At 43.7% G+C, this 27,659-nt stretch overlaps 1 protein-coding gene across 3 annotated transcripts; it reads right to left on the minus strand.

Moving 5' to 3' along the window:
* Window positions 1-1,506: 1,506 nt before the first annotated feature.
* Window positions 1,507-27,482, minus strand: LOC106609137 (cadherin-related family member 5). Of its 3 annotated transcripts, none has more exons than XM_045721912.1 (15): window positions 27,231-27,482; window positions 22,801-22,907; window positions 22,314-22,525; window positions 22,113-22,169; window positions 21,892-21,984; window positions 21,710-21,796; window positions 18,513-18,623; window positions 16,431-16,604; window positions 16,111-16,201; window positions 15,806-15,912; window positions 15,416-15,616; window positions 15,155-15,286; window positions 13,657-13,735; window positions 11,929-12,119; window positions 1,507-3,659 (listed from the first exon to the last, which is right to left on the minus strand). In XM_045721912.1, exons 2-15 carry the CDS (start codon window positions 22,865-22,867, stop codon window positions 3,621-3,623), a joined length of 1,641 nt encoding a protein of 546 aa, XP_045577868.1. In that variant the 5' UTR covers window positions 22,868-22,907; window positions 27,231-27,482; the 3' UTR covers window positions 1,507-3,620. The 3 variants fall into 3 exon arrangements, with proteins under 3 accessions (XP_045577868.1, XP_014063085.2, XP_045577867.1); XM_014207610.2 differs by lacking the exon at window positions 1,507-3,659 and adding an exon at window positions 4,761-6,663; XM_045721911.1 differs by lacking the exons at window positions 1,507-3,659; window positions 21,710-21,796 and adding an exon at window positions 4,761-6,663.
* Between the last annotated feature and the right edge of the window lie 177 nt (window positions 27,483-27,659).

The following is a 27,659-nucleotide window of genomic DNA, read 5'->3' on the forward strand; positions in this document are numbered from 1 at the left end:
AAAATATGGTCCCATCATAGCCCATATAAAACCATTTTATGTCATACCCTCCAACTAGGGTCTGGAGTTTAACCTGATTAGGTTAGCCTTGTGGTTCTAAAATACCTCCTCGGTGACGTCCAGACGTTTCACAATTTTATTTTAGCCCTGAACTATACTGCTCAAAAAAATAAAGGGAACACTTAAACAACACAATGTAACTCCAAGTCAATCACACTTCTGTGAAATCAAACTGTCCACTTAGGAAGCAACACTGATTGACAATAAATTTCACATGCTGTTGTGCAAATGGAATAGACAACAGGTGGAAATTATAGGCAATAAACAAGACACCACCAATAAAGGAGTGGTTCTGCAGGTGGAGACCACAGACCACTTCTCAGTTCCTATGCTTCCTGGCTGATGTTTTGGTCACTTTTGAATGCTGGCGGTGCTTTCACTCTAGTGGTAGCATGAGACGGAGTCTACAACCCACACAAGTGGCTCAGGTAGTGCAGCTCATCCAGGATGGCACATCAATGCGAGCTGTGGCAAGAAGGTTTGCTGTGTCTGTCAGCGTAGTGTCCAGAGCATGGAGGCGCTACCAGGAGACAGGCCAGTACATCAGGAGACGTGGAGGAGGCCGTAGGAGGGCAACAACCCAGCAGCAGGACCGCTACCTCCGCCTTTGTGCAAGGAAGAGCAGGAGGAGCACTGCCAGAGCCCTGCAAAATGACCTCCAGCAGGCCACAAATGTGCATGTGTCTGCTCAAACGGTCAGAAACAGACTCCATGAGGGTGGTATGAGGGCCCGACGTCCACAGGTGGGGGTTGTGCTTACAGCCCAACACCGTGCAGGACGTTTGGCATTTGCCAGAGAACACCAAGATTGGCAAATTCGCCACTGGCGCCCTGTGCTCTTCACAGATGAAAGCAGGTTCACACTGAGCACGTGACAGACGTGACAGAGTCTGGAGACGCCGTGGAGAACGTTCTGCTGCCTGCAACATCCCCCAGCATGACCGGTTTGGCGGTGGGTCAGTCATGGTGTGGGGAGGCATTTCTTTGGGGGGCCGCACAGCCCTCCATGTGCTCGCCAGAGGTAGCCTGACTGCCATTAGGTACCGAGATGAGATCCTCAGACCCCTTGTGAGACCATATGCTGGTGCGGTTGGCCCTGGTTCCTCCAAATGCAAGACAATGCTAGACCTCATGTGGCTGGAGTGTGTCAGCAGTTCCTGCAAGAGGAAGGCATTGATGCTATGGACTGGCCCGTCCGTTCCCCAGACCTGAATCCAATTGAGCACATCTGGGACATCATGTCCCAGATGATTCACCCAATCAAGGGCTTGATGATTATTTGACAAGTTGACTCATGATTAGTTGTTAGTTGATAGGTTGAACCCCCCCCCAATGTAATCACAAAATGTTACAAATGAAGAAACATATGCTATAAGATAGGAAAAGGATATTATGCTGGCAACACATTCAGTCTCCCTGCAAAGACATGGTAAACTTCGACTTAGGATCTATAAATGTTTAGATATTATCTAGAAATGTTTACTTAGGTATCTAAAAATGTTTATAATAAGTAGACATTTTGAGATAGTATTGACACTTTAGTGGCAGGATAGTGCTTCCATTACTATCCTGCTGCTAGGAGAATGGTAATGGTTGCTGATTTAGTTGATAGGTGGTATTGTAGTCATTATTCATCCGTCCACTTCAACAAGTGGTTCCATACACATAATTATAGCAGGAAACATTCATTTTGGAAGGGATATGTGGAATAACCTGCATGGGTTCTTTCTGTTCTCTAAACATCAGTAAATGAATTGTATGCAAGTCTGTGATACCATAGTGCACTAGAGTTGACCTAATTTTCACTATGGTGAGTAAAATAATTAAAATGTGATCCATTGACTTCACCAGCATACTGTTTTAATTTTTTTCTCTAACACATTCCCCATATCTAGGCATAATTTCATGGGCACTGGATCAAAACAGGGAGAGAGGACCTTGTGTCTGCCTCCGAGTAGAACTCTTTGAATTCTTCAAGGTAGTAGACCCCCTGCTGAATGTTTGAAAGAAATTGTGGAGGCAGTGTAGATGCAAAATTAGTGTATTTGCTGAGTGTACCTGCATTGCAGTTACTGGCACAATATACATGCCGACTACAGTAGAATACTAAATCACAGCCAACTGTTTATTTGTTTTGTAGTTTATAGCCTTCTATTACAGCCAACACCCAACATCACAGCCATGGCTTAACTTGCTTTGTATTTTATCTGTTGTTTTTCTTCTGCCACTAATTGGATAACTGGCTTATGAGCGCAACACTATGGTTTAATGTGTTTTTGCAGATGTTCCACCGAGAGGGTGATCAGCAATGTTCCTCAGTACGTGGAGAAAGGGCTGGTGTCAGGGCATGTTATCCCACCATCACAGCCTATGGAGAACAATCTCAACCCTGGTAAAAGAGAGCACTGAATTTGTATAACAAATGATAGGAACAAAAAATACTGCAGGCGAGTGATGATTGAATGGATTACATAATGTTAATTTAGGCCTAACAACTGTCAAAAGCAGGTGATTACCTTTGGGTATTGCCTCTGTCTCAGGGCAGGTTTTAGATCTCTCAAGTAAAGGTCCAAGCACACCTGTAAATGTCACCTCCACCAATCACAGCAAAAGCCAAATGGCAGAGAATTATGAGGTCATCGATGATAACTTCCTGTCCATTGATCATGATGAGACACTCCTTATATTCCAAACACTAGATTGCATTGAAGTGTATCTCTTGACTGAGGGCCCTGTTCAATCAAAAACCACTAACTAGGACTTTCCTGAGGCAAGACAAAACATCACTTGAGTAGAAAGCTTTGTGTTTTCATAGAGGGCTGTAGCACCAAAGTGAATGATGAAGATAATGATGTAGGACCCTCCAGTTACAACAATCCCTCCAGCAGCCATGAGTACCTTCTCCATCTCAAACAGCAGGCCGGTTCCCATCTCAGGGCCCAGAAGGAACGCCATGTCAAAGGTCAGTGGTCAGAGGGAAATGTCAGAGGTCTTTGACAGGGCAAAGGGGAAATATACTGGGTGGATTTGTTGATAGTAATGTACCTGAATCATGTTTTTCACAGCATGAGGTAGTAATCAGAGCATGACCCTAAGAAATTGGCCTTTCACTGTCTAGGATGCAAAATTATTCAAAATGTAGGCCTAGTTAATGTTTGGTTTGCATTTAGCTAAAGTTAATGTATTATTTTTATTTTCTCTGATAGATCTCTCTCTGAAAAAGGACAAACTCCAGCATCTTCTCCTGAAACTGGACACTATGAAGGGCCCCCCGGGGCAAGACAATCGATGGCAACACAGCAGCGAGCGAGACGAACCAATTGTACTTACATTGCTAATGTCTAATGTCTTGCAGTACTAATGTCTGTTCCACCCCTTAACCTCTATAAAAGGGACACATCTCTAAAGGCAACAGTGCTTCTAAAGAGATAGTACTACAGTATATACAGTACATGTCATACAGACATAATAACTGAAAATGAATCACAATTAAAAGCAGTTCAGTCTGTGGATGTGTGATTGATGTCCAGAGTGGTGTGAGAGATGTGTGTTCTCCCTCTCTAAGGAGCCTGGAGAGGATGACAGGGCTCATGCAAATCCTGGGGACAGACAGAGAGAGGCAGCAGGTGAGAGGACAGCCAACAACCACATGGAGGATAGGTAAGCAATCACACAGCAGCTCACAGCCCCTTGCAAAGGATGTAGACTCTGGCATTGTTTGGTTGTTCTGCGTTGTTTGGTTGTGCACATTGAGTATTCAATTTATTGATGGATTATTAATAAAGTATTTGAGATTTTTGTTTCCTTTTCACAGACCTGTGCATATGTCACCCCATCACAGAGAGAGCATGAGCCCAGAGGATGACGACGCCTCTGACCATTCCCTGCACAGGTAGTGGCAACCTTTCTTGCCACACTTTGTTCATTATCCATGTTGAAATTGACCTTCTTGCTGAAGTTTATTTTGTCTCCGCAGGGGGAATAAGATGATCCACAGGTGTTGGAGCAGAATCTTCCAGTCCATCAGCTTCCCCTTCAGCCCGGCTACTGCCTTCATCATAGAGCTGCTCAGCTTCATCACACAGTATGTCATAAAGGTAAAGTTGCTCTCAGAGGGATAATGATGTACATGGGTATATTCAGATACTAGAATTCACTTATTTCAAAGTATATTATATTAGGTTGCATTTAGTTCACCTGTCTTTACCCGTGTGCACACAGGTGTTGATAGTGGGACTAGTCGTAGCGCTAGGGGAACAGGTGATCACACCTCTGTTCGGGGCACTGTTTAGCCACACCCTCCAGCCCATGGCCAGGTGTTTCGTCAACGTCTCATGGGCATTGTTAGGGAAGTCTTTATGCACGTAGCACTACTCGTCCAATCGTTCAGGCTCGTGGAAGTCAACATGGCTGCTGCTGAGCCTCGTGGCAGACAGGATGAGTGATTCAGGAAGCCCAAGGGCAATTAAAAGCCTATAAAGCTACTATAACTTAACTTTTCTCAGTGATTGAAAGTGTGCCTTTATGTTTAAGAGAAGTGTTGTAGTTTTTAGCTAGTTATTACTAGCTACAATTATACATTAATACAAATATCATAGTTACATATACAGTATACCCAATATCATTCTATCATAGCTGCACATGGAATACATCCATTCCTTCCAGTTATTCATAAGAAAACACAATTTTGAAACAGTTACTGAAATCACAAAATGTGTTTATTTGCAATGTGCTGAACACATCATTCAAGTGGGGTTGAACCATTGTTTTTGAAACAACACTAATGTCTTCGTGTGTGAACATCTACAGTATGAAACTTCGGTTTACACTCTAAAGCAAACACTAGTGACGCCACATAATCACTGTACACTATAGTTACACAGTGTTCGGGAGTAGTGAACTACGTGTAGTTCAACAAGTAATTTAATTACATTTTGCAGTAGCAAAATTCTAATCTTGGTAGTATTTTCAGTAGTTAATAACTTGTTTTTGCCATGTGGCAGTGTAGCTAACTACTGGAACTACACACTACTTTGTTGCAACGATAAAATAAAATATAGGTGAAGTAGGTAAGAATTTTCTTTCTTTTTTGGCATCAGACCTGCCTAATTCTCAGTTGAAACACATTTTGTGTGCCTAATTCTCACTACACACTCTGTTAACATCTGATTCCAGAGTGATTTGTTCTTGCAATATGTAGTCTATGGCATTTCAGATTTAGATATGATAATTTTTAACTAAGTATAGTAGTTTGGATGTAGTGAACTACTTTTTCAAATTAAGTTTACTTAACTATATTTTTCTTAAGGGTAGCTTTAGTGTAGCTTCATTTCTTCCAGTGTGAAGTAATTGGTAGCTTGGTAAACTACATTTTCAGAGTAGCTTCCCTAGCACTGTAGTTACATTGCATGCGCTTACATTATGACTTTAATTCCTGAAATACTAGTTCTTCAACACTGCAAATGAAAGTAATACCGAATGACTTCATTCACATTAAGTCTGGTCCCACACTGTTTTACAGAAAACACACGTTTCTGTTATCAGATTTACATTCGTCCATTTACTCAATCAAGACCTGAAAAGTGATTGAGCTCTTTTAGGCCAAAATAATCATTTGGAATTGGAGAGAGAAAAAACACTGAGAAAACAAAACAATTTATAAACATTTTTGTCTGTGTACAGTGTTCGTTTGGCTCCATAATATCCGTTTTATTTTTGAATAAATGGTTAGAGTTCTTTTGCATCTTCCTCAGTGTGAGTCTGAAGCCCAGAGTGTGAGTCTGAATGGTGCATCTGTGGGTTACTTGGTCGTCTGTTTGCTTGGTCGCCGGTTTGTTTCGTTGAGCCCCTGCGCTGCGATTCCCCCGTCGACGTCCTGATGCTGGAGCAACTGGACCTGGCGCCAGCTTCATCCTCCATGGCTATGTCATAATCGTCTGAAAGACAGATCACTGAGTGCATATTCTTATATTGGTTTTCTGTCTCAGACTCCTCTTCAGAAGTGCTTTTGTGTCCGTCTTTGGGATCTCTGATTTGGTGTGTTTTCATTCTGTGACTCTGAGGCTTTTCTGTGTTTGTTCGGTCCTCAGAGGTCTCGCTTACATCTGCGGTCTCACTAGAAGCGCCACTAGAAGCACCCAAAACATCTCTCGACTTATCCGTCCTTTCCCCCTCGGAATATCTCTTCTCTTTTGTGTCAACGGCGCGTTCCCACTCCTTCTCCCATTCCCCCTCCTCCTCCTTCTCCATATCCCTCTGCTTATTCCTCTCCTTCTCCTTCTCGTCTTTCGTCACAGCCCCCATGCTGATGGTGCTGTCAGCTTTCCTGCCATTGGAGAGTAGGGTGGGAGTGAGGTTTTTAACCAAGGGCTCTGGCATCACCAGTATAGGCAGCATGTCGCCTGTTACGGTCCTGGAGCCGCAGTCTGGATAGCTGCTGTGGGAGCGTGGTTGTGGTGGGATCAGTGACTGTTTCCTGGTGTAGACCCCATGTCTCCCATGGAGGCTTTCGGAACCTCCCGAGGCCTCGTAGTCTATGCTGAACCCTTTGTTCTGGTAGCAGACCTCCTCGATCAGGGGGATCATGGGCCGGCCCGAGTTCACCTGTCGATCACGGAAAGAAGGGGCATTTAGAGGGTTGCTTTGAGTTGAAATGGTTGCTTTGTGACTTATGTTCCAACTGATGCAGTGTTGTCCTTGTCCGTGCAAAAGTCTCATTGGTCTCGTTCAGAATTTCAAAAGTACATTGGGCAATTATGGACAAACAATTCAGCACGTTTGAAAAGCTGAGGCTGTACGACCAGATCAAACTGCCCCTCCATGCCCATACCCCGCCTCCCAGGATGCCTCTTCCACAGAGCTAAACAACCGTATCACATTCTGTTCATGTGTTACTTCACGCACACATTTTTTAACAGCTGAAATAAAAACCCTGTAGCATTTTGAAAGAGCATTCCCCCAAAATATCTATTTTGTAGGCTAATTTAAGAGTACATGATTAGCATGTAGCTACAACCTTCTCTGTCTGTTGTAACTAAGGATATTGCAGTAGCACAAACATAAGCAGTACGCAATTTTTTTTGCAATATCCTTATCCTAAACGTGGTGGGAAACCAAATGCATTTAGCCTACATGACAACATAACATGTAGCCTAACGCAGTTATTTCGCAACACCAAACGATATGATAGACAGCACATCATTGAAATTTGCCAGAGTCGCCCGTTTCAGCTCTGGCCAGCCGAACTAGCACATACGCAGAAGGTACGGTTGTTTAGCTATCGGGAAGAAGCTTCCAGAGAATCTGGTCACGAAGCCACTCCGTTTTTGAAATATTAAAACACCACACATTGGCTTACTGAATCCATATAGATAGATACTAGATCTATTCTATGACTGAATCTATAATATTCCACTTACACATGGGGTTGGGTACTGACCATAAATCGGCTTCAGTCTACGATGCAAAACATAAGCAAGTCAGTATTTCACCTCATCACCAAACTCACAATAATTACTCCAAAAGTATTGGGACAGTGACATTTAAAAAAAAAAATGTTTTGGCTCTGTGCTACCATGCTACCATGATTACGAATAATCCTGAATGAATCAGGAGTAAGGATGAGTGAGTGTCACGCCCTCATCTGTTTCACCTGTTCTTGTGCTTGTCTCCACCCCCCTCCGGGTGTCGCCCATCTTCCCCATTATCCCCTGGGTACTTATACCTGTGTTTTCTGTCTGTCTGTGCCAGTTCGTCTTGTTTGTTCAAGTCAACCAGCGTTTTCTCTCAGCTCCTGATTTTCCCCAGTCTCTCTTTTTCTCGCCCTCCTGGTTTTGACCCTTGCCTGTCCTGGCTCTGTGCCTGCCTGCCGTCCTGTACCTTGGCCACACTACTCTGGATTATCGACCCCTGCCTGCCTTGACCTGTCGTTTGCCTGCCCCTGTTGTTGCAATACACATTGTTACTTCAACACAGTCTGCACCTTACCTGAAACCTGATAGTATGAACTGGCCATGACTGACCCAGCAGACTTGGACCAGCTCCGCAACGCCATCTCCTCCCAAGGAGCCCTCATTGGTAGACACGAGGAGTTGCATCGTGGTCTGATGGAAGGGTTCCAAGACGTGGCCGAACGTCCGCTTTGCGGGAGCAATTCTGTGGTTTGCCTACTAGGCAGCCTACCACAATGGTAACATCCATGCCCCTCAGTAACCCAGCTGGTAGCAGCCCCGTCACCTCGGATTCCCAGGAACCCCGCTTACCTCCCCCGGAGCACGACGATGGAGATTCCAGAACCTGCTGGGCCTTTCTCCCCCAGTGCTCCCTCATTTTTGAGCTGCAGCCTTCTTCGTTCCCCTCGGACCGCTCGAAGATAGAGTACATTATTACGCTGATGTCCGGGGGGCACTCGCCTGGGCCATGGCGGTGTGGGAGCAACAATCCGCCGTCTGCCTCAGTCTGGAGGTATTCGTAGCGGAGGTGAGAAGTTTGAGGCTCCGGTGTCCAGGAGAGAGGCTCCCCGGAAGTTACTCCAGCTTCGGCAGGACTCCCTCCGTGTGGTAGACTATGCGGTGGATTTCCGCACGCTACCAGCGGAGGGTGCCTGGAACCCGGAAGCACTGTTCGACACGTTCCTGCACGAATTATCAGAGGAAGTAAAGGACGAGCTTGCAGCCTGGGAACTTCCGACGGATCTCGACTCACTCATCGCTTTAACCATTCGGATCGATGGTCGGCTATGGGACCGTAGGAGGGAGAAGAGGTCTGATTGTGGTCCCAAACGCTCACTCAAGGATCCCACCTTGCATTGATGAACTCTGGAAGTCCCCGGCATCTTCATCTCCGAGAGGATCCGAGCTTACCCTAGTTCCTCCAAGAGCCTCCGAAGACTGCTGATTTGTCCCTTCCCAAGCCGATGCAGCTCGGCAGGGCAAGGCTGTCTCCAGCCAAATGCATACACAGACTTAACACCTAGAGTTGTCTGTATTGCGATATTGCCAGTCATTATGTGTCTACCTGTCCCTTCAAGAGACCTAGCTCATTGGTAGGAATGAGTACTCTGATGGGTCTTAAGGATAATGTTGCTTCTCCCCCTACTCAACCCCCTCTCCATGCCACCCTACTGTGGGGCGACCAGTCCAAGTTTCTCCAGATACTCATCGACTCGGGGGCCGATATGCGTCTTATGGACATTACCCTGGCGTCCGAGCTGGGCATCCCCACTCAACCCCTCTCCATTTCCATGGATGTTAGAGCGCTGGAAAGGCACTCTATAGGCCGGGTCACCCACCATACCACCCCATCAACCTACGAGTGTCGGGGAACCACAGCGAGACGATAAAATTCCTGCTAATTGAATCTCTGTAGGTTCCCGTGGTATTGGGATTCTCTTGGCTCCAGCGACACAATCCCTCGATTGACTGGCCTACTGGTGCCATTGTGGGCTGGAGCCTGTTCTGCCACACTCATTGCCTGAAGTCAGCTCTGCCTGCCCCGGGACATATTCCTGGGGGCTTGGAAATTGCTCTGGACCTCTCCGCCAACCCTACGGAGTACCAGGACCTCCGGGAGGGTTTCAGTAAGGCCCGGTCCACTTTGCTTCCGCAGCACCAACCGGTATCCAAGAAGGTCAAACCGGATGCGCTGGCACGCCGCTATAGCCCCGCGGCTACATCCCTGGAAGCCGAGACCTTTCCCTCCTGCTCCAAAATCATTAGCCCCTCTGCTGTTCGTCCTCTGTTGTCCCGTACCCTCCGTATACTTCCTACTTTCATGTGTGTAGATGTAAACCCATGTCTCACAGCCCTTTGTCTCCTGTCACCTGATAGTGAGAAAGGTACAGAGGCAGAAATATCATAACCACCAAAAATGCTAGCCTCCCCTGCTATTGTATTAGCATATCTTGGGGGTATGATATTTGTGCGTCTAACTTTCTCACACATCATTATTCACGATTCATTTAGAATGATCCATAAACATGGTAGCATCCACATTAATGTAGAAATGTTTAGAAACATAAAAGTGACTCCAAAATGACACAATACATTATTTACCAATCATTTCTATTGGGTACAAAATAATCTGAACTACAACCAAAATAAACAGCAAATGCATCCAACAAATGTGTAGAGTCACAAGCTTTCTGTAATCATTGTGTGCTATGAATATGGGGCCACTTAACTTTTTACTACTTTAATACACGTAAGTGAATTTGTCCCAATACTTTTGGTCCCCTAAAATGGTGCAAAATTAAAGCTGACAGTCTGCACTTTAACCTCAGTTGATGTATCTTTTGAAATTCAGACTGCTGGAGTACCGAGCCAAAACAACAACAAAAATTCCACTGTCCCAATACTTTTGGAGCTGTACTGTACATGTAACTATTATGTTTCATGTGTTACTGTTACACATCACCGATGTGTAACATTTACAGAGTTCACCATAATACATTTTCTCAAGCTGCACTACATTTTCTTGTTGCTGCATCTTGAGAAAACAAAACACAATGCAGAACCACGACGTCACAGTACAACCACAGGTGCCATACTTGAATTAGCATAATTATGCAATGGAAGTGCATCACATGTAAACATTTAACACACATTACACCATCTCACTGTCACAACCACAACATCACTCTAGTGCATACGTCAAAGCAATGCATTCATGAAAACTCACCATCTGGAACCCCCTTAAGCTCTATATAAACAGCATTAGTGAAAAAAGACATCAGGGGCATAGAGGGAGAGAGTGAGGACGGGAGGAAAGAAAGACTGATATGCTGAGTTTTAACTTGTTCTGCCAACCACTGGTTTAGGAGTCAGAGCTCAAAGATTGTAGTTGATATGGCGTTACAGACATGTTTAAAAATATATATATTAGTCCCAATGTTTTTTTGCCTTGGATTACGCTGTAGTTTAGATAAGTGGTCGATTAGTTTAGATTTGACAGTAGCTAGGTTTCCATCCAATTGGCGACAGATTGTCATACCAATATTCTAAAACCTGCATATAGAAAATATGTGCATTTTTCCACCAGTGTGGTTTCCACTCCCAACATTTTTTCACAAAAACTGTTGTGTTAAATAGCAAATGTGCCTACTATGGTATTGGCATGTGCGTTCTAGCCAACAGCTCTCAGATACAGTGCGGGTAGGCTAGTCTACGTGATGAGATTATTATAGATAAGAAGTGAGGATATTTTTATTTGTCAAATGGCAGTCAAGCATCGATCATCATGTCACCAGAATCAGACCCTTGATATTTATTGGAAAGGAGCATCAAGATCACCGTGCACTTTCACCACCCTGTGAAGTTCATCATCATTTATTTCATCAGTAGCCTAATAAACTGCATAGTTTCCCAAGTCGTAGTGGGAGGACCACACAGCATATCATGGCGTGACTCCAAGTTTACTTCAATATGATGGTTATTGTATCAATATTTGCGCATAAAGGTGTTTCCTCCGGAATTTCTCACTTTACGTTGCGTATTTGGTTTTGTCGACATTTGGAAAGTTCACCAACAACTTTTTTTTTTACTTGCATAAAAAGGTTGGATGAAAACCTGGTTAATGACACATTTAGCTCAGATTAGGGTTGTATAAGCGAGCTGTCCTTAGTTGCTTCATTGTGTTTGACTGTAGTACTCAGTGGGTTTACATGTTGTTTCATGCTTATACTTTATGTGTCTTTGCCATTCCTGAGCATTCATTCAGTCGCAACTAGCCAGCAAATGGTCATTCAATATTTCAACACCTGGATCAATATCTTTCTTTCACTTGTGTGCGTGCTTTAGTTGCCACTGTGTGTGTGTGAGAGTCGTGTGTGGATACAATGTGTGTGTTACGTGTACATGGAGCAGCCCTTACCACATTGGGGTGCTTCCCCAGGGCGACAGCCCCTCGTCTGGCCGGGTCCCGTCTCCGTCTCCTCTTGGCCCATCGGATCAGCAGGAACAGGGTGGTCACTAACAGCAGCAGCATCCCACCCATGATACCGCCAGCCATCCTCACATCCATGTCTCTGAACAACCGCTCTTCTCCAAAAGGTGTCCGTGGAACTATGGAGAAAAGGATGGAGGGATAGGAGAGACGGTTTAGCGTATGAAGTCCAACTGCCCGCACAACTGGTCCAGGGCTATGAGCACAAGCCGGTTCACTTTGCACCGGCTTGTGCTCATAGCCCTGCAGAGTCCTACTCATTCATCCTTGACGTCCAGCCAGTTGACTGGCTTAACTCTTCCTATTGTATTCATGTTGTCTGGAGTGGCGTGATTGACCGTGCATTGGGGGGGGTGAACTGGGAGATTATAAGTGGATCTTCCAGCAAGACAATAACTTTAAAGAATAAATGCATTATGTCATTCGGGTTTGTTCTAAGTCGTCCAGCATGGATCAATTCTTATGCTTCTTATCACCTCTTATGCAAATAAGGTCACAAATATTTAATGAATAGATCAACCACACATTAAAAGCCACAAAGAAATAGTTAATTGGCCACAAAATCAACATTTTGCAATGACCATCTTAGTCTCCGGACTTAAAACACATTGAAAACCTGTGGTTTGAATTGAAGAGGGCAGTCCATAAGCACATACGAAGGATATAAAGGACATTTTAGAAAGGCTTTGTGCCGTTATCCTCGCAAGGTAAGGTAATGAAAACAGGGTATAAATAATTTTGACCCCTAGCTTAAAATATATATATAATATATTATATTACTTGTTAAACAAAATCTCTTTCTCTGAGCAATTGTATTAGTATAAAATAATATAGTTTCCCATTTTTTTGGAGCATACAATATACTGTAGCTCTGTCTTTCAATTATATATTTTATACAGTCATTTTTGCTCATCTTTATCAAGGGTGTCAATAATTTGGAATGCAGACCGTGGGGGAAAGAACAAGGACGCTGTCATTTTGCGCACCTAAATCCGTCATGATTTTTGTGTTCTAACAGGCCCACAATGTGGTTACTAAACAATTTGGCTGTTTTCGCTGCATAATATTTAGAAATAGTCAATTTCGGGGTTAGAAAAGATTTCTGTTAACTGCCATTCGTGTAAGCTGGTAGCATAGCAAGGCATATAGAAATCTGTGGTGAAGCCGTTTTTAAGTGTAATGGAGTTGGTTGGTGGCAATGACATGAACATGTATTGGGGTTGACATCCATACAAGCACCATATTCAGATTTTTATCCCAAAATAGTGAGAAATACCATAGCCTAACTGTAAACTACTTTTGATGGGGGGCAATGAAGAGATTCTGAATCTTTCCCCCATGGGGGACACGTGAGTATAGTTGCCTGGCATGCCATGGCATTTCCATTGTTTTGGTTGAGTTCAATTGATGTCTTTCCTGCATCTATAGGCTACACTGTAAGAAAATAGTATTGTTCTTTGTTGACATTCAGAGAGCCCTAGTGGATTAACCAGTGTTGATCTGCTCCATATGTTGTGTGCACAGTACTGTCATTGTGACTTTCCCTAACTGTTAAAGAGCTGATACTGTGTGTGTGTGTGTGTGTTCTGTACGTGGGGTTCCTGTATCCTAACCCGCCCTTTCCCCCTTGACGTGTCAGTAATACTCAGTACTTACCTGGCTGGCCTCTTTGTAGCAGCTCTATGTCGACTGAGGCTTTAGCAACCTCACCTGATTCCTCATCCATAGCGACCACCTATAGGATAAATAATGATATTACAGAGAACTGTAGATTTTAGCCAAAAAAGTCTTCTATGTGTATTTCTAACCCTAATCTTAAATTAAACACATTTTAATGTGTGTGTTACCTACAGTTGTATTACTACTGGACCACTTATTGGTCTAACCTAGCTATACAGTTAGCCAGGGACGACTAGTAAAACCAAATGTCCCTGTTTAACAAATCCAGGTTTTACACTGAAAAAAATATATAAATGCAACATGTAAAGTGTTGGTCCCATGTTTCATGTGCTGAAATAAAATATCTCAGAAATGTTCCAAATACACAAAAAGCTTATTTCTCTCAAATGTTGTGCACAAATTTGTTTATCCCTCTTAGCGAGCATTTTTCCTTTTCCAAGATAATCCATCCACCTGACATGTCTGGCATATCAAGAAGATGATTAAACAGCATGATCATTACACAGGTGCACTTTGTGCTGGGGACAATAAAAGGCCACTCTAAAATGTGCAATTTTGTCACACAACACAATGCCACAGATGTCTCAAGTTTTGAGGGAGTGTGCAATTGGCATGCTGACTGCAGGAATGTCCACCAGAGCTGTTGCCAGAGAATTAAATGTTCAGTTCTCGACTATAAGCTGCCTCCAACGTCGTTTTAGAGAATTTAGCAGTACATCCAACCGGCCTCACAACCGCAGACCACGTGTATGGCGTCGTGGGGGTGAGCGGTTTGCTGATGTCAACGTTGTGAACAGAGTGCCCCATGGTGGCAGTGGGGTTCTGCAATGGGCAGGCATAAGCTATGGACAACGAACACGATTGCATTTTATTGATGGCAATTTGAATGCAAAGAGATATTGTGACGAGATCTTGAAGCCCATAGTCGTGCCATTCATCCGCCGCCATCACCTTATGTTTCAGCATGGTAATGCACGGCCCCATGTCGCAAGAATCTGTACACAATTCCTGGAAGCTGAAAATGTCCCAGTTCTTCCGTGGCCTGTATACTCACCAGACATGTCACCCATTTAGCAAGTTTGGAATGCTCTGGATTGACGTGTACGACAGCGAGTTCCAGTTCCTGCCAATATCCAGAAACTTCGCAGAGCCATTGAAGAGGAGTGGGACAACATTCCACAGGCCCCAATCAACAGCCTGATCAACTGTATGTGAGTTGTGTCGCACTGCATGAGGCAAATGGTGGTCACACCAGATACCGACTGGTTTTCTGATCCACGCCCCTACCATTTTTTAAGGTATCTGTGACCAACAGATGCAGAGCTGTATTCCCAGTCATGTGAAATAAATAGATTAGGGCCAAATTAATTTATTTCAATTGACTGATTTCATCATATGAACTGTAACGTATTGCATGTTGCGTTTTATATTTAATATTTTTGTTCAGTATATATTTGTCTGACTATGACCGTACCTCTAGGATGTGCCTCTCAAAGGGTCGTAGGTGGTCGGTCTTAGCGATGATAACCCCTTCCTGGGTGATGTGGTACAGTGCAGTTGTGGCTGATGTGGGCGGGAGAGAGTAATGCATTTTTGGATTCACCCCCTGTGAATGGAGGGAAGGTGAACCGAGAGAGGATGTACCAGGAACCAAGATGGGATGAAAATACTTTGGTTTATGATCCCTTTAAACTAACTAAATTTAGTCAGACACACACATCGTCCCATTGCTTACATCTACGAAGTCCTGGTCTATGGCTTGGATGAGAAGCACCTCGTTCCCATAGGTGGAGACTAGCGTGGCCGGACTGGAGCTCTCGACGATGAAGCCCTTGTACGTGGTTCTGTTAAAGAGGGGAGGGAACCGGTTCTCTGCTAGCACCCGGACCAGCGCTGTCGCCACACTGTACTTCTTTGGGTCATTCAGCTGAGATGCCTGTAGATGATTGATGTTGTTTTCAATGTCAAACAGTCCAGGAAGATCCCATTTCAGATCTATTCGGTTACCAAATTAGATTTTTAAAAGGCTCTTAGTACTGTGCCTATTGTCTCATTTGTGGCTTTTTGATTAGGCACTCTACTGATACTAGTGCTTTTATCGTTGTTTCATTCGTTATTTTCTTACCATGATGCGTAGTCGGAATATAGGTGTCAGGTGTCTGTTTTCCACCCGTCTAGTCAATGTGATCTCTGCTGTTTGGTTGTCAATCTGAAACCTGTTTTTGTCAGCACCTGAGGCACATGTGTTACAGGTAAATACACGGGACGTCACACAGAATGACCATATGAGTTCACGTCTGTCAAGTGTAAGGCTGCAGTGCAGTCCTTTCAAAAAAGAAACATTAGAGCCGTCTACTGGCCTCTCAATAGGCCTTGAAAATGCCTATTGGCGACTATGGCTTAAGCAGACACTATTAGGTAGGCCCACACCTGAGAGAATGGAGTAGAGCAAAGGCGTATCAAGGCTTCTGTCTCCATCTTCGGCATGAATTGGACCAGGAGAGAAATGCAGTAACATGTCCTGAAACCAGAGAATTACTGCATCTTAGAATCCACATGGATTGTTTAATCAATCAATTGTTACATCTTGACTCCTGCCAGGTTGCCCTCGCAAAAGAGATTTCTAACTTCAAGTGTCTTTCCTGGTTAATATATTAAGGGTTAATCAAAAAAAGAATCAATAGTGTATGCAGTATGCACATCCATATAATTAAAATTCTACAATGAAAGATCTAAGCAGTAGTCATGACCTGGTCCTTTTCTGTGATGTTGACTGCGTAGATGGGATTGGTGCAGACAATCGTGTGGTTGTTGTCCTGGGAGATAGGTGTGCACGGTAGGAACTGAGGGTACTGGTCGTCCCCGTCCTTCACGTTCACAGTCAGAGAGGCGGAAGTGTTGTACCACTCCTTGGTGTTGGTTTCCTGGAGTAGATATTTATTATTATTTTATCTAAGCTTCAGTAATGACACCCAATATAATGGAAAACTCTTCCACCTGGCAAGACTGAGAGCAAACCCTTACGGAAAAACCACATTGATTTCACATGTGGAAAATCACAATTTCACATTTGACATTTTTACATGTTTTGCACATGTGAAACCATGTGTTTTTGGATGTGGATTCAAATTTTCACATGAGATTTCACAGGTGATGCCCTGCGAACAATAATGACTCATTATGATAATCACTCTGTCACCGTGATCTGTTCACCTGTCTTGTGCATATCTCCACCCCCCCCACCAGGTGTCTCCTATTTTTCCCCATTATCCCCTGTATATTTATACCTGCTTTTTCTGTTTGTCTGTTGCCAGTTCGTCTTGTCACGTCTTATCAGCATGTTTTCCGTTTCTGCTGTTCTCAAGTTTTTGTTTTCTATTCTACCCGGTGCTGACCTTTCTGTCTGTCCTGACCCTGAGCCTGCCTGCCGTTCTGTCACTGATTGACTCTGACTTGGATTACGATCCTCTGCCTGTCCTCGACCTGCCCTTTGCCTGTCCCTTTGTTATAATAAATATTCAGAGAATCAAACTATCTGCCTCCTGTGTCTGCATCTGGGCCACATCCAGAGTCGTGATACACACAGCACTTTTAACATGGTGTTTTCAACTTAACAACTTTAACAAACAATACTACATTGTGTATGTTTATTTATGCAGTAATTATTATTCAACATGTCTTACCTGTGATTTTAACTCACAACCTCTTGGTTTACAGTGTTCCGATTTTCCTGCTATGCCACAATGTCTGTGTCAGTAACCGATTTCGACTGTATTGCTACACTTTGGACTTAAAATTAAATCCCAACCTTATTAAAAATACAGTCAAGAAAATACAGTCACTACATGTGTAGGTCCCGTGTGGCTCAGTTGGTAGAGCATGGTGTTTGCAACGCCAGGGTTGTGGGTTCGATTCCCACGGGGGACCAGTACGGGGAAAAAAAGAAAATGTATGAAAACGTATGAAATGTATGCCTTCACTACTCTAAGTCGCTCTGGATAAGAGCATCTGCTAAATGACTAAAATGTAATGGTATTGCATGTAGAAATGTTTCCTCCCCATGTCACATTTATTTAACATTCGTTTCACATGAGATAATGTTCTTCCATGTGATCACATGTTGTCACATGTAGTTTTATGTTGTCACATGTTGCTTCACATGTTGTTACATGTTATGACATTAAATTCACATGAAATTACATTTCATCACGAGATCACACAAAATCACGTGTTCACATGAAATTCATGTGTTTTTTTTCTGTAAGGGAAGACAAAGACATGGTCGGGAGACCAGTATTCAGCCCAGCCATGTCCTTCCACAGCATTTGAGATTTAAGGTTAGAGAATGATGCTGCCTGCAAGATGCAATGTGCTTTGCATTGTAACTATTTATGATTGGTTGCTCTCCACAGAGTATTTGAGGGTGGCTTTACTCATAAATAGTTGAGTAGATTATAATACACGTCTAGTCAGGCAGTGGCATAGTAATAGATGACATATTTTCAGATTATAATTATATTATATGACTAGGCAGGGAGTACACAGTAATAGCCTCTGGCTTTCAGAATTATTGGCCTCTGGCCTCAATGTGTTCTTGTTGATTAATGAAAAAGGGGATTAGTAGCAGAAATGGGTTCAAATGGTATTTGTTTTCTTTAACATTCTTCAGCTGTGCTTGATTGAGCATGTCTGACTCAATGAGTTCACTGAAATAGCCCAAGAAGTGCAACCCCGTCCGTCTGGTACCTCAGACAGGCTCAATCAGACGCTCAAAGTATTTGAAAGAAAACACATACTATTCGAACCCAGGTCTGATAAGTAGCAGGTCTTACCACAGCGTAGATGACTAGCTGCAGCTGGGTTTTGGTCTCATAGTCCAATGGCTTGTCCAGGATCACTTTACCACTGTTGGGTAGGTCTATCCTGAAGTAGCTGGCATCAGGCTGGGATGAGAGGAAACATGGAAATGAATGCTCATTAATTTAGTGCACAGATGGTCTACCAAGTGATTGACACAGAGGTGTAATCAGCAAGGTTAGGAGGTACAGGAGCATTAAAATAGATTTAATTTGAGTAGATGTTGGGTTGTCACTATAAGTGGATATATTGGGTCATTGTTTGAAATAAACAGGAACATGACAACAGGATTCAACACTGTGGTGAATTGCCTACTAGAGAGCGAGGAGTTTTATTGGTACAAATACAGTTTGACTGCTGTCAATTAACTCTTCATACTCTCTAAATTCTATCACACACTGTCCCATTATGATTCTCTGTAAGTTCAAACTCATGGGACTGTCAAATCAAATCAAGTTTTATTTGTCACATACACGTGTTTAGCAGATGTTATTGTTGGTGTAGCGAAATGCTTGTGTTTCTAGCTCCAACAGTGCAGTAATATCTAACAAGTAATATCTAACAATTTCACAACAATACACACAATACATACAAATCTAAAGTAAAGGAATGGAATTAAGAATATATAAATACTAGGGCGAGCAATGTCAGAGCGGCATAGAGTAAGATACAGTAGGATAGAATACATTTCAGTTTGTCAGTGATGTGTACGCAGAGGAACTTGAAGCTTTCCACCTTCTCTACTGCGGTCCTGTCGATTTGGATAGGGGGGTGCTCCCTCTGCTGTTTCCTGAAGTTCACGATCAGCTCCTTTGTTTTGATGATGTTGGGTGAGAGGTTATTTTCCTGGCACCATACTCCCAGGGCCCTCACCTCCTCCCTGTAGGCTCTCGTTATTGTTGGTAATCAGGCCTACTTCTGTTGTGTCATCTGCAAACTTGATGATTGAGTTGGAGGTGTGCGTGGCCACGCAGTCATAGGTGAACAGGAAGTACAGGAGTGGGCTGAGACTGCATCCTTGTGGGGCCCCAGTGTTGACGATCAGCGAAGTGGAGGTGTTGTTTCTTACCTTCATCACCTGGGGCCGGCCCGTCAGGAAGTCCAGGACCCAGTTTCACAGGGTGGGGTTCAGACCCAGGGCTTCGAGGTTAATGATGAGCTTGGAGGGTACTATGGTGTTGAATGCTGAGCTATAGTCAATGAACAGCATTCTTACATAGGTATTCCTCTTGTCCAGATGGGATAGGGCAGTGTGCAGTGCGATGGCGATTGCATCGTCTGTGGATCTATTGGGGCGGTATGCAAATTGAAGTGGGTCTAGGGTGTCAGGTAAGGTAGAGGTGATATGATCCTTGACTAGTCTCGCAAATCACTTCATGATGACAGAAGTGAATACTACGGGGCGATAGTCATTTAGTTCAGTTACCTTTGTTCCTGTACCCAAGAAAGCAAAGGTTGACATTTTGAAGCATGTGGGAACAGCAGACTGGGATAGGGAGAGATTGAATATATCCGAAAACACTCCAGCCAGCTGGTCTGCGCATGTTCTGAGGATGTGGCTAGGGATGCCGTCTGGGCCCGGCAGCCTTGTGAGGGTTAACACGCTTAAATGTCTTACTCACATCGGCCACGGAGAAGGAGAGCCCACAGTCCTTGGTAGCGGGCCACGTTGGTGGAACTGTGTTTTCCTTAAAGCGGGTGAAGAAGGTGTTTAGCTTGTCCGGAAGCAAGACGTCGGTGTCCGCGACGTGGCTGGTTTTCCCTCTGTAGTCTGTGATTGTCTGTAGACCCTGCCACATACGACTCGTGTCTGAGCCATTGAATTGCGACTCTACTTTGTCTCTATACTGACGTTTTGCCTGTTTGAATGCCTTATGGAGGAGATAACTACACTGTTTTGTATTCAGCCATATTCCCAGTCACCTTGCCATGGTTAAATGCGATGGTTCGCACTTTCTGTTTTGCGCAACTGCTGCCATCTATCCACAGTTTCTGGTTAATGTAGGTTTTAAAAGTCTCCTATACACTCCTATACACTTCCTGATAAACTCAGTCACCGTATCAGTGTATTCGTTGATGTTATTCTCTGAGGCTACCCGGAACATATCCCAGTCTGCGTGATCAAAACAATCTTGAAGTGTGGATTCCGATTGGTTAGACCAGCGTTGGATAGTCCTTAGCACGGGTACTTCCTGTTTGAGTTTCTGCATATAGGAAGGGAGGAGCAAAATGGAGTCATGCCTTGTAGGCATCCCGGAAGTTGGAGTAGCAGTGGTCGAGTGTTTTAGCAGCGCGAGTACTTCATTCAATGTGTTGATAGAACTTTGGTAGCATTTTTCTGAAATTTGCTTTGTTAAAATCCCCAGCTACAATAAATGTGGCCTCGGATATGTGGTTTCCAGTTTGCATAAAGTCCAGTGAAGTTCTTTTGAGGGCCGTCGTGGTGGCGGCTTGAGGGGGAATATACACGGCTGTGACTATAACCGAAGAGAATTCTCTTGCGAGGTAATACGGTTGGCATTTGATTGTGAGGTATTCTAAGTCGGGTGAACAAAAGGACTTGAGTTCCTGTATGTTATCTAAATTACACCATGAGTAGTTAATCATGAAACATACACCCCCGACCTTCTTCTTCCCGGAAAGAATATTTATTCCTGTCTACGCGATGAACTGAGAACCCAACTGGCTGTATGGACTCAGACAGTATATCCCGATGTTTCCGTGAAACAGAGTATGTTACAGTCCTTGATGTCTCTCTGGAAGGAAATCCTCGCGCTGAGCTTGTTAACTTTATTATCCAGAGACTGAACATTAGCTAGTAATATACTCAGAAGTGGTGGGTGGTGTGCAGGCCTCCTGAGTCGGACTAGAAGTCCACTCCGAGTAGCTCTCCTCCACCGGCGGTGTTTTGGATCAGCCTCTGAAATCAGTTCAATTGTCCTGGGGGGTACGAACAAAGGATCTGAGTTGGGAAAGTAGTATTCCTAGTCGTAATACTGGTGAGTTACTGCTGCTCTGATATCCAAAAGTTATTCCCAGCTGTATGTAATAACACAATTTTTTGGGGGGGCTAATAATGTACGAAATAACACATAAAAAAAAACGAAATACTGCAGGGTTTCTTAAGAGCTAGAAGCACGGCAGCCCTATCTGTTGGCGCCATTTTTCATACCAAGGCTCTGTCGATGATGTAGGTGATGCTGTCTCCATCAGCATCGATGGCCTTGACGGTGAAGACTACAGAGTTGACTGCAGTGAGCTGAGGATTGATGAAATACAGAAGACCTGTCATTATGCATCTGAAACACAAGAGTATCTATATCATCAAAGTGTGATCTAGAGATGTATCTTTACCTCACTTATGTAACGTGGTTGTATAGTCTTCTCAAAGAACCTTGGTTTGTTGTCGTTTTCATTCAGGATCTCAACTATGACCCTGTATTCACTCTAGAGAAAGAAAACAGTATTTTCAGAAACTCAGTTTAGGTATTTCCTCTCCTTCATTTTAAGTCGGTTCACATTCTAAATTTAAAGGTTGGGAATAACATGCTGTAGGCCTAGTTGAGATGCCTTACCTGTATTATGTCATCTTCATAACATGTTAATGCTGCCATCAAAACAGATCCATGGCGCTTGGAGAGAAAAAGCTATTAATTATACTTGTTAAGTATGAACTGTCAAAGATATTAATGTGTCCTACTCAATCAAAACTGATAACTGGTTTTCTGGTATAAGAATTAAAACAGAAGGACAGCAACAGCGTGATGTCTTATTACCTCTCGATCCAGGACTCTTAAAACGGATGAGTTTAGCCTGATGGTTCTCCCTTCAAGGTAGAACCAATTGGCGTTCTCTCCGGTGAGGCACAAGCGGATGCTATTGACTCCTGTAGGGTCCCCGATGATGCTGAGGTTCGCTATGAACTCTCCTACGGGGCTGTTCTCGCTCACCGTTGCAAAGATGTCCGACCCACCCAGGCAGAGGCTGGCTGTCAATCAACAGACACAGATTTGGGGTCAATGGCTCTCAATTCAATTACTTAAATGAAATGTCAATGACTTATGTTCATTAGCGGTTCAACCATAAGTAGCATTGTTCTCTTTATTAAGCCAGGAGGCATTGTAGTTTTGGTTTAAGTGATTAATTACAAAAACCATAACATGATACCAGTGGTCACACAGTATTTGCAGTTTCATGTTGAGGCAACTGAAGAAGCAAGACCGCTATTCCCCACAGTGAGAGTTTGATTGAACTCTGGCCTACCTTTGATGACATGGTAGGATGTGATTATTGCCAGCTGGCAGAGGAACAACCCCCATGGGGTCAACATCTTCCTCTAGCCTCCTGAGCCTCCAGTCTCTCAGCCACAACTGCAACCCACAGAAACCAGCAGCAAAATAGCGGTGTTACATTTTTATAACTTAATCCAGCAGAGACCGGATATTAAGTTCTGTATTATATGCAAATCATTATTGACAGCATTTAGGTAACCAGGATCCCCAAAAAACTTTTGTGATTAAGACTGTTTGTTTTCCAATATGAAGTACAGTCAGTCCAGCACTAGTTGACAACCATTTCCCCTTTGTTTACATCCTGGCATTCACCGCAAGTCCTCCTTCTAATACTATAAACCAGTGGTTCCCAACCTTTTTTGGTTACTTTACTACCTACTGAATTTGGCTCTGCCCGGTGTACCCGTGAAGTAGCCCCTCGTGCATTTTACCAGTAGGACTAGGGTCTTATGAGTCTTCTCATGTATCCCCTGTGGATAGGCCTAGTACCCCTGATTGGGAACCACTGCTACAAACAATTTAGTCCCTCTTTGTTCACTCCTAACAGCCTTCTGCCAAGGCAGTTACGGTAACCAGCCCGGGTGACATGACTTTCACTGCGGCCTCTCTTGCTAAACCCCACCTCAGTGTCCATTAAGTGTTCTCAGTGCCTGAAAGCTTTTTTTGGCTCCTTGTATAATCAACTTTTAAATCCTCAATATTTTCCCTTCTCTGACATTTTTTAGGCTTATGTCTTACACCAAAACAAGGCAACTTGTGTTATTTACCGTAATTCATTATGACTAATGTTGACTAATGAACCACTCCCTCCGGTAATCCTTTCATGTTTGTTTTGTTTTATGTTGTTGATCACGTTAAATGACTGCAATTTGATTAGCCTGAGGCCAGTGCTAGTCAATTGTTAGCCTGTGTGCCAGTCTATTTTGCTATTCCCCTCCTTGTCATGCTAAACATGTTTGGCATGACATTTCCATAGCGAGTTGACATGAGAGCAGAAACAGACTGGCAGCCAGGCTAGTCATTTGTTGCTAGGTCTGTTTAACAGATTGATCTGCCTATGAGTGTCCACTGAGTGTCAGTCACCCTCCTTCCTGCTCTCAGCAGTCAAAACCTGGATTGGTCACACACCTTTACTGTTCTCAAAACTTTACTGTCATAGAATCAATAATACTTTTTTCTCCCCAATTTCGATCTTGTCTCATCGCTGCAACTCCACTAAGGGCTCAGGAGGTGACGGTCGAGTCATGCATCCTCCGAAACATGACCGCCGGCTGGCTTCCGCTGAACCCGGAAGCCAGCCGCACCAATGTGTTGGAGGAAACACTGTTCACCTGACGACCGAGGTCAACCTGCATGCGCCCGGCTGGCCACAGGTAGTCTCTAGAGCGCGATCAGTCAAGTAAAGCCCCCCCAGCCAAACCCTCGCCTAACCCGGACGATGTAGTGCCTTAGACCGCTGCGTCACTCGGGAGGCCAACTGTTATAGAATCTTACTTTAATATATTTTACTGTTTGCTATTTATTGTTTAAATGACAGTGTGTTTAGATGCCACCTGTGGCTTGAGTGTAAAAATGCACACGCTGCTCAGTGTAGTTATAAGGTTCAGTGTTAGAATTAGGCTATGTGTCTGAGTTGTGTGTTTGGAAGGTCTCGTCTGACCTCTCTGACCTAACAGCGCAAGAGAATCATGAGGTGAAGTACAGGTACATCACGATGGATGCCCAAAGTTTCCTTTACTTGAGATCATGCATGCTCAGTGATACTATGCTTTCTTAGTAACAGAAATACAGAATGTACAGTTTTTTCTCTCACTTTTTCAGTTGAAATTTCATGGAAGTCACCATGATTACTTGGTGTTCAATACAATAGTATGGTTCTGTCACAACATCCGCCGAAGTCGGTCCCTCTCCTTGTTCGGCGGCGTTCGGCGGTCGACGTCACCGGCCTTCTAGCCATCGCCGATCCACCTTTCATTTTCCATTTGTTTTGTCTTTGTTTTACACACCTGGTTTCAATTCCCCAATTACATGTTCATTATTTAACCCTCTGTTTTCGCCATGGTTTTTGTGCGTGATTGTTTTATGTATGTTTGGTCCGTTATTGTGGGCTCGGTATTACGACATGTTATTGGAATATTTGAGTAAAGTTACTTGTGTTACTCATCTCTGCTGTCCTGTGCCTGACTCCTCTGCACCAGCTACACCCAGACCACTACAGGTTCAGTACAAGTAGCATCTTATGATGAATGTGATTACTTATACAGACGTAGCAATTAAGATTATAACTGCTGATTTGATGCGGATAAAATAGAATTGTCTCAATGTGCCAAATTGGAATAACGACGGCAACATGGATATGTTGGACAACACATTAAGAACACCTTCCTAATATTGAGTTGCTTCCCACAGTTGTTAAGTTGGCTGGATGTCCATTGGGTGGTGGACCATTCTTGATACACACAGGAAACGGTTGAGCATGATAAACCCAGCAGCATTGCAGTTCTCGACACAAACCAGTGCGCCTGGCACCTACTACTATACCCTGTTCAAAGGCGCTTAAATCTTTTGTCTTTCCCATTCAACCTCTGAATGGCACACATACACAATCCATGTCTCAAGGCTTAAAAATCCTTCTTTAACCTGTCTCCTCCCCTTCATCTACACTGATTGAAGTGGATTTAACAAGTGACATCAATAAGGGATAATAGCTTTCACCTGGATTCACCTGGTAAGTCTATGTCATGGAAAGATCAGGTGTTTTATACACTCCATGTATAATATTGATTGGGTTCATGGCCCTCACCCCAAAAAACAAATCAGTTCACTAATTTAGTGTGGCAAGTATATGAAAATGAAATGATACATTTCTTGGAACAGTTATTTTTTTGTATTGCACAATAGAACATCTATTAAAAAGAGTAGAGACTGATAAAGCAGCTGGTAAGGCTGTGGATAATGCTGTGTGTGTCTGCTGGTTATTAGGAGTGGAGTCAGTCTGTCTCTGGATTAATACCGTCTTTAATCTGATTGAAATACCTTCGCGACAAGGAAGTAGGTCTCTGTCACACGGGCAGATAACAGGGGATTACATATTGAATATTATTCCATATCCTATCCAGCCCGGCTTGACACACCTGCCCCTGGCAGATGTAGGCGTAAGTGTGTGTTTGTGTTTCCCCCCTTTTGTGTTTGTGTCACCCAGTTGTGTCTGGGTCAATCTGGTTCACTATAATAATACAATTAATAGGTAGTTTTAACGGAGGGATGCAGAAGTTGTAGAGGAGCTTTCATCAAACTTGCATTTACATACAGTTGCGCACTTATATATTGGTTCCCTTGCACTTTACAATGAAGTGCAATGGAGCAGAATTTTCTCTTTTCAAAACTGGTTGAATGGCTGTTTTCACAATGTAGGCAACCTACCGCAGTTGAGAAATTACCAGGAAAACGAGAATCACCTGCCTCCAACCAAATTAATTTGGCCATTTTTTGACTTCGGTGTGAAAAATATCAGTTTCAATTTCGATTTTATTGATTTTTTCTAAATTTCCACATATTTGAAAAGAAATAGTGAATCGTGCAAGGGTGGCAATAAATTAAAGCACAGCGGCAGTTATTTTAAGTACCTCTGTGCACTGTTTTGACAGCGGCCTCATCCAGCCTGCCTTTGTCTGTTGCTGGAAATTGAGGCTCTAGCTGAATAGGCCTGCGTTGCCCAGTTTGTTTCTTTCTGAAAAGCTCTCTGAACTCCTCTTGTCCTGCACCCATCACAATTAACTAAACTCATCAAAGTGCTTTTGATAACTGAACACAGCAATTACTGAGCCACTAGGGCCCGCTTCGAACATTCCCTGAACTTAACCGTTTAACCTATCCTTAACTCTATCCTTAAATCTATCCCAAACCCTATCCTTAACCCCTAAGCCCTAGCCTAGCTAACGTTAACCTCATACCTAACGTTAGCTTTAGCCACCTAGCTAATGTTAGCCACAACAAATTGGTAACGTTGCATATTCGTAACTTATTGTATGAATAATTCGTAATACATTGATGATAGACATCCACAAATGAATACCCAGGTCGAGTCAAAGCAAAACAGAAGGTTAATCCATGGTGATATTTTTGGTCACACACACCAGATATTAATTCAGTTGGAACATTATGTTCCCTAGACTAAAGGTTATTGTTTGCAATTATCACCACTTAGTTAGAAGGCAATGGAGGTCGGATACCTTTAATGCACATGTAACTCAAGGTGATGTGATGTCGCAATGATGTGAAAATTTGTCAGGAGGCTTAGCACTTCACCCACATTCTTACATACACTCATACACACTCACATATTTTCTCCTACACATACTAATTTACACTAATTTACATGTAGGCTCACACCATACTCACTGGCGTCCGGTAGCTGAATGGTCAAAGCCTGAGCCGAGGCTCTCACGCTCGCGGTATCCCTCTCCTATTCTGTCTGTTCCAGTCCCTCGGTTTCAGACACATATCTCCCCCTGTGGCAGAACTTTCTCCCAGGGTCAAACAATCAAGAGCAGTGACGACAGCACTAAACACTCCAGTCCCGCTTCTCCCACCACCACTGGTTGAGCCTTGTTCCCTAAGCGTGGGAGCGTGGCAGGGAGAGGGAGAGAAAGAGGGAGGTGTGTGTGTGTTGGGAGAGAGCATTAAGAGCTCCTGCGTAGAGCACAGACTGGGGGCTTAGCTGGCATTTCCAGGACAGGATAGCCATTCAGTACAGCAGTTAAGAGAGAGGGAGGTTGAACCGAGAACAACGCTGGCTGTGCTGCTAATGACACTAAACCAGCCTAGGGG

This window comes from Salmo salar, chromosome ssa07, assembly GCF_905237065.1.
Source record: "Salmo salar chromosome ssa07, Ssal_v3.1, whole genome shotgun sequence".
NCBI classification, from domain to species: Eukaryota; Metazoa; Chordata; class Actinopteri; order Salmoniformes; family Salmonidae; genus Salmo; species Salmo salar.

What these genes read in the sequence shown, in the direction of transcription:
- LOC106609137 (XM_014207610.2), bottom strand. Translation starts at nt 22,867, where the DNA reads ATGTTGACCCCATGGGGGTTGTTCCTCTGCCAGCTGGCAATAATCACA. An exon ending in ATCCTACCATGTCATCAAAG is followed by an intron (nt 22,526 to 22,800) that starts GTAGGCCAGAGT and finishes GTTGATTGACAG; the next exon opens with CCAGCCTCTGCCTGGGTGGG. An exon ending in ACATCATCGACAGAGCCTTG is followed by an intron (nt 18,624 to 21,709) that starts GTATGAAAAATG and finishes CTCTCATCCCAG; the next exon opens with CCTGATGCCAGCTACTTCAG.